We start from the raw sequence: 7093 nt of genomic DNA, 5'->3' as shown, positions 1-7093 counted from the left end.
TAGTTTGAAAAACATCTAGTATTGAGTAATTCCTGTTCAAAATTCCCATAGGAACAGGAAAAATAACTAAGGGGAAGTTAGCCAAGAGCATAACTGAGTCTGCCCACTGAGAATTCTGAAGCCAAAGTTGGCAGGGGCACATCCTGGCAATTTCTAGCAATGTTCATAGAACTGAAACCTAATATTAATGTTAGGGGGGAGATGAAACAAGCCATGAGATACATGAGTCATTGAAAGAGTTAATATCTTCTTGGCAAAAGGTCTGCTCCCTCATGTGTTACCTATTGTCTGTTTGGTGCTTTGGTTCTCAGCTTCTGTGTTTGTGCCTTCAGCTAGTACGTCAAATGGAGAACGGAGGATGGTGTATTACACCAGAACATTTACGCTTAGTTTTCACTTACATGTTTTGTGTAAAAATCTAAGTTATTTTAATACCTTTTATCCATTAAAGTTTGTCTTCCAATCACTTATTCCTCAGTTCTTGTCCCACACACATAACAGAGTCGCATTTTACTATTAAACCACAAATGGATCATACTATTTCAGAACTAGCCTGGCCCTATAGCTTTTCTCTCCCACCCGTTTTAGAAGACAGCTTTTGTGAAAAGTCCTCTATGTGTTCATAACTTCTTAATACTGGCAAATAGCCTCTTTGCACAGAAAGATTGTTAAAACAGGAGGTTTGTGCTCTTATTTATTGTGCCAATTGGTGGTCACTTTCAGAGGTCTACCCCACCAGCAGAAGGAACTTGTTCTCCCACAAAGCACACCGACATTATAGTTAAGGTTGTATTTATATACTATTTAATGAATAGTTATATACTAATTAGAAGGGTTAAGTCACCCGCAGTTTCTTTCTGAGTTTTTCTCCAGCATTCTCCAGAACAGACCGTCCTTGCTTCCTGTTGACATTTGGATCTTCACACATCCCACTGTCACACTCCAACATGGACTGATCTGCAGAACTTGGAGCTGTGTTTTCATGGAGTCTACCATGTTTTGAGGAATCGGGCCCCATAAGCCAGGAAGGTTTCTCTGGCAGCTGGAGTATTTCACAGGGGTCCTGCAGTTCTGGTTCATCCTTCTGAGTTACAGTTGCAGAGACTGCCCTATATGGTGAAGCAGAGAGAGGCTCCTGGCCTTCAGGAGGAAAAGGGTCGTCTGGAGTCAGAGCATGAGGAGTGGGATGCTCCCAGAAGATCACCCTACTATGTCTGGAGTCAACAGGGGAATCCAAACTACAGTCTGATGTGCCTGAGATTTCCTCATAATCACCGTCATAAGGATCCAAGAACTAGAATAGAAGACATAATTGCAGGATTCTTGCAGCAGGGACATTTAGAGCACCTAACCCTACAAACAATACTTATCCTTAGTTATTTCTTAAATGCCCAAGAAGAGTGTTTGAACAATGACAGGACTCTGGCCACAATCTAATTCATTCTGTTGGGATCCCTTCATGTCATTCCAGACAACGTTACAGATTACCAGTTCTGGCACAAAGAGGTGTCTGCAGAATATGGTCCTTTATGGTTGTGGTGGGGGCTAGGAAGAGTGGCTATCTGAGAGAAGGCAGGACAGTGAACTGAAGGGAGCCACCCACTGGGGTCCTTTTGAGGTTTTCCTGTGTTTGCATCGTCCTGCCTTCTGGAGGAAGTGGGTGGGGATAATGCACAATAGGTAACCTTCTACACCAGCAGAGAGAGTCTGGACTCCAGGTCCAGTGCTACTGCTCTGATGCACAAGGTCATTTGCATATTATTGCCTCTAAAGCAACTGGAGGAGAAACCCATATCTGGATAACCTCCATTCACTGAAGATAATTAACATTCATGGCAAGCCCAACATTCCTCTCTGCTCACACAAGTTAGGATTCAAGTTGGGCCCAGTTGGATAATTTTTATCTCATTTAGGCAAGCAGCAGCAGCGAATTGAAGTCAGAAAAAAACAGAGCGGCAGGTATGCTAAGGACCTGCAATCTAAATTGCTCCATTAAAAAGAAAAATTCATTCAGACGGGCGTAACAAGGCTGGAGTGGGCCCAGAGACAAAATTTTAAAATGGGCCCCTCACTGATACACACACACACACACTTCACATGTGACTTGCCTCTGGGGGGCCCCTCGAGACGTGGGGGCTGCCAGGCAGCTGCCTCCCCTTGCCTAATAGTAGTTACGCCCCTGCATTCAGAAGAAGTTTTATTATGTAGCAACTCTACAGAGAAATGAGGCATCGTGTAGACTGCTCACTAAAATATAGCACAAGATTATCACCTAGTAGCCTCTTGCAGAAGAAAGTTTTCTGGTTCAATAACTTATGTAGCAAGAAAAAGTTAAACTTAAATTGATCAGATACTGCAGAATTATACTAGTTTTAAAAACGTTCAACCAACAAAATGTAGCTCAAGTTCTATAAAGAAGTTGCAGACTTACTTTAAGTTTTGTGTGGTTCGTTTGCTCAAAGAGCCCTTCTGGAAGCCTGTTGCTGTTCAGAACCTGCTTTTGGCGAGACACTTCAGATGTTGGTATAGTACACGCACGCACACGCGCACACACACACACACGCCCACCATGCACATTAACTGTGAGAACAAGTCGAACAAGCTGGAAGTAATTTCTACTTTAAGAGAAAGGTTCACCGTATGGAACTGAACTGCTTGCTAACGGTAGTCCATTGGGCTAGATGGTAAAGGATTTTTCTAATGAAGGGCCAAACTACATGCAAAACTAAACACTTTATTACAGGGCACACTTAATCCAGAAGTTAACATTTCATCTTTTTAAACAAAAGCTGAATGGGGTCCAGATGCGGGCCAGGAATGTGCACAAAGTGCATATGTGTATGTGTGAGGTAGTATTTTCCCCTGCACTATTTTTACATTGAAAGAAATCACCCTCCTCTCCCAGGCAGCAGTGTGTTCCTAAAGTAGTAATTTGCAGCAAAATCATCACGTTGGGGTAAAGACAAATCTATCTGGGTGAAATTTCTAACCCAGGAGTGCCCAGAGGTTCACTAGCTGTTGGTGGACTACAACTCCCATCAAACCCAGACACAATAAATTGCAGCTAAGGATGATGGAAGCTGCAGTCCCCAACAGCTGGAGAGCCTCAGAGTGCCCGCCCCTGGACTAGCCTATCCCTTTATCCTGCTCTGCTGGTTTTCTATTTACAGAGAGTGGTTTTGTTTTTTAATCCAGGGCTTAAATATGACCTTGTAGTCCTCCCGTCGGAGATGTTACAACCCATTCTACCACTTCATTCTGCTGCATGTATAGACCAGGGCTCAAAGGGGCCAGGAAACAGAACCAGAGCTGTTTTGCATTTAAACAGAATGCCATTGCTTTATTTTGTCAACCACCTTGGGTTGGGTGGTTGGTTGACATTTGAAAGGTAGTATATAAAGCTCCTAAACAGCCACATGCATTACCTCTACGTTTGCATCAGATTCCGATTCAGTGCTGGACTCAACTGTGCACTTTTGCTAGGAGCAAGTAAGAGAAGCTTTTAAAGCCAATTGGATTTTATTTATGTACTTGCAGAATGTCCACCCTGCTCCCCAACATTAGTTCTTGAGTATACACATTGTAAGAGGCTACCAACAGTATGCCTGAATATACCTACAGTTCAACATCCTAAACTCAACCACTTTGCCCAGCTTAAACACAGAATAGGATGCCATTTGGGGTGTTGACCCCCACCTCCACACTCCCCCACACTTCTGATCACATCCTCCTCCTCCTCTTCCCTCAACCTTCCTACAGCTCAGTACTGTACATAATTCCCCTGCCCCTATTTTTGCCTCAAAAGCACCCCAAGAGTGACTGGCCCAGAATCACAAACTTCATGGACAAGTAGGAATTTGAATCTGGGTTTACTCACCCCTTGTCAGATACTAACTACTATACCACACTGACCCATGCAGTTATTCCTCAGGCACATCTATGTAGCTCTTCAGCCAGATATAGTCAGGCCAGAAGAAAAGTGCCTGAGGTTATAGGAGCCAGCATAGCGTAGTGGTAAGAGTGCTGGACTAGGACCATGAAGACCCACGTTCAAACCCCCATTCAGCCATGAAGTTCAGAGGGTGACTCTGGGCCAGTCACGTGTCTCTCAGCCTACCTCCTCACAACAACCCTACCTCACAGGGTTGTTGTGAGGATAAAAATAACCATGAGCTCCTCGGAGGAAGTGCGGGATATAAGTGTAAATAATAAAATAAGGTGAAGACAAGCAAACATTCAGGTCGCAGCCTTAGCACACAACTTTTAACAAGTCTCACCCTTTAGGAGGTAAAAGGACAGACGTGAACAAGCAGACATGGCTGCCCCTCAGCACAACTTGTTTGGTTCTTAGTCTTAGGACCAGACAGGACTTAAGAACTATCTGATCTCCCAACATCTTTTTCTTTGCTAACACGCAGCTATGCGGAGCAGAGGAGACAAGTTAGATCAAACTGTAATACCAGAGCTGTGGAGTTTAATCCTTTTCTCCATGCCTGATTCTCCAAGAGAAATCACTCCCTTCAAGGCCACTATTATTCATTGAAACAGGGGGGAAACCAAGCAGTTTTGGTAAGTACTGAACTGTCTTCTTTCCTTACAGCCGCCATCTTGGATCAGGGCACATAATGTCATCACAAACCATGCCGTTCAGATGTATCTAGATGGCACGTCATCTGTATCAAATTTGGTACAAATAGATGCAGGCATTCTGCAATAGGGGAGCACACACATGGACAGCAAAATGACCTCATAAGGGTACTTTCCATGTGGTGAGTAGGCTAAAAATATGAATACCTTGCTGTACTTCTGAAATATAAGAGTCATCACCACCACTGCTCTTTGAAATACTCCTATGTTCTATGCAGGCCTTTAACTCTAAGAATCTCATCTGCACCACCTGGAATTAGATTTAAAATAAAGTCTGCAATTCCAAACACACTTACTAGGGAACACAATGGGACTTACTTCCAAGGAAACATGCATAGAACTGCACTGGAAGTCAGTTCCAGTTCTAGACGGTGTCAGGGTTGAATGCCGCTATGGCAGTTTCCGGCATGTACCTGCCCTCCTGTCTACTCCACCTTGCACTTCACAGATTAATCGGTTTCATCCAAGCCAGACACACATGACCTTCAGGCTGTTATTAAGCTATCCAATTGTTTTTAAATGGTATTTTGAAAGGAGACTCTTACCATGTATTTGTGAGCCAATATCTCTAGGTCAACAGAATTATTTCCTAAGTTCACCCACTGATATGAATCTACTATGGAAGAAAGGGAGAAGTTTTGGTTAGATTAATCATCTGTTAGGTCAGTCATAGCAAATCAACCATCACATGGACTTAAACACTGGCTTTTATTTGATTAAATAATTGATCAACAGACCTGCAATGGACACACATGGATTTAAGTGAGACAGGTAGATAGCATTTCAGAAGATGTTGATTATTTCCACATGTAAGTATATTAAAATTTAAGATTGCTCTTTGTTGAATACAGAAGCTGAACTGAAAATGCACTCCATTGAGAAGCACAATACCCTGTTGCAGCAGCAACTCACAACACAACATGCAAACTCAAGATTCATGTTGTAGTAATATACTATTTATGCCAATGGGGCATACAAATGGGAATTGTAAGAACAGTATTGTAATAAGTTGCCATGTTCATCCAAATCCAAGATGAGGTTTCCCCCCAGTTCTTTCCTGTTAAATATGGAAGGGATCATCTTAAATTCAGAGTCCTTTTTCTTTTGGGTAAATACAAGTATAACCTGTATTGAATCACTATCTTAAGGCATCATCTTAAATTCAGAGTCTTCTTCTATTTGGTAAATATGGTAATGCTGGCATCCTACCCCATCTCATGCAGTAGTCATATTTTTCCAAATACACCCCCACCCCAGATTTCCAGAAGTTCTCTCTCCCCTTTCATACTGCTGTTGAGAATAAATCAAGTAACAGCCCAATCCTAAGAGTATCTACTCAGAAGACCAGTGAGATGTTTAGATAACTTGTGTATAGGATGGGATTTCAGTCTTAAAATCAACAAGTAATTTTATGCATTACTTGTGACAAGTGGCAATTATCTTATACTTAGCAGGGGGAGAGTAATTGCCTCATCCAACCCCAGCAAGTATTTTTTTTCCCCAGTGGCTGTTGCTGGTGTCTTCCTTGTGTTTCTTTTTAGACTTTTGAGACAGTGAACCACCTTATTTATTATTCATTCATTTCTGTGTTAGCCACTGATAATTTTTGTTGAAAACTGTTCATAGTAGTCAAGTTATCAGCTCTTGGAGAGACCAGTCCTTAAATCAAAGGAGGAGGACTGACATAGTTATAATAGTCAATAAATACTACAAATTCAGAAAAAGTTCAATACCACACCAACCCCTTCCTCAAACCTGCCATGGGCTTCCCATTCTGGAACTTCTTTCTCCTCCGCTTCCTTCGCTCCACAGCTGCCATCCTATCTCCAACAACCTTTGATGCTCCTCAGGCTTAACAGTGTCACACTTCCCCCTCCTCACCACCTGCTGCTGCTGCTGCTTCTTTTTTAAGCTTAGGGCCTTGCACCCCTGCTGCCTCCCTCTATGAAACTTCCAGCTAGAAGTGACCAGGTACAACAGACAGAGCTCCTATAAAGGTTGTGGGAAAGAGGGGATTTCAGCTGGTGCTGCTTTTCTTGTGCCCTCTTCTGTTAAAGGTACAGGGACCATGCAATCCTCATAGGTATCTATAGTTTCCTTCATGGAGATTAGAATTCTAATGTGCCTCATGCAGTAGTGGCAGATTCTCCTTGGCTACAAGTTTCCACATAGTGCTTAGAAATCCATCTGTCAGGGAAGCTCAAGTGTTTTCCTACACTGAGCAGGGGCTTGGACAAGAAGACTGCCAAGACCCCTTCCAGCCCTAACATTCTATGATAACCAAGGGCTATTGGCTAATTTCTGTAGGTCTGCTGTGCTTCCATAGTCCAGGGAACAGGTTGGTGAGGGAGACCACTAAGGTGCTCTCTCTCTCTCTCTCTCTCTCTCTCTCTCTCTCCATCAGGGGTTCCCAACACTGGGTCCCCAGATGTTACTGGACTACAAC

General features: G+C 43.0%; 1 protein-coding gene across 13 annotated transcripts; it reads right to left on the bottom strand.

Annotated features, from left to right (window-relative positions):
- Nucleotides 1–781: 781 nt before the first annotated feature.
- Nucleotides 782–6659, bottom strand: LOC128345254 (uncharacterized). 13 transcript variants are annotated; one of them, XM_053296960.1, is made up of 5 exons: nucleotides 6403–6655; nucleotides 5193–5260; nucleotides 3426–3479; nucleotides 2432–2497; nucleotides 782–1294 (listed from the first exon to the last, which is right to left on the bottom strand). In XM_053296960.1, the coding sequence occupies exons 1-5, from the start codon at nucleotides 6464–6466 to the stop codon at nucleotides 836–838; spliced, it is 711 nt and encodes a 236-aa protein (XP_053152935.1). In that variant the 5' UTR covers nucleotides 6467–6655; the 3' UTR covers nucleotides 782–835. The 13 variants fall into 13 exon arrangements, with proteins under 13 accessions (XP_053152935.1, XP_053152999.1, XP_053152971.1 ...); XM_053297024.1 differs by having other exon boundaries at nucleotides 6390–6653; XM_053296996.1 differs by having other exon boundaries at nucleotides 5193–5263; nucleotides 6390–6652.
- Nucleotides 6660–7093: the final 434 nt, after the last annotated feature.

This window comes from Hemicordylus capensis, chromosome 1 (assembly GCF_027244095.1).
Source record: "Hemicordylus capensis ecotype Gifberg chromosome 1, rHemCap1.1.pri, whole genome shotgun sequence".
In the NCBI taxonomy this organism is placed as follows: domain Eukaryota; kingdom Metazoa; phylum Chordata; class Lepidosauria; order Squamata; family Cordylidae; genus Hemicordylus; species Hemicordylus capensis.
Note: the sequence above shows the minus strand (reverse complement) of the source record. Positions and strands in the feature narration are given on the sequence as shown.

What these genes read in the sequence shown, in the direction of transcription:
- LOC128345254 (XM_053296942.1), bottom strand. Translation starts at nt 6,466, where the DNA reads ATGGCAGCTGTGGAGCGAAGGAAGCGGAGGAGAAAGAAGTTCCAGAAT. An exon ending in TATTGGCTCACAAATACATG is followed by an intron (nt 3,480 to 5,192) that starts GTAAGAGTCTCC and finishes ACTTGCTCCTAG; the next exon opens with CAAAAGTGCACAGTTGAGTC. An exon ending in CGAACCACACAAAACTTAAA is followed by an intron (nt 1,295 to 2,431) that starts GTAAGTCTGCAA and finishes CTTCTATTCTAG; the next exon opens with TTCTTGGATCCTTATGACGG.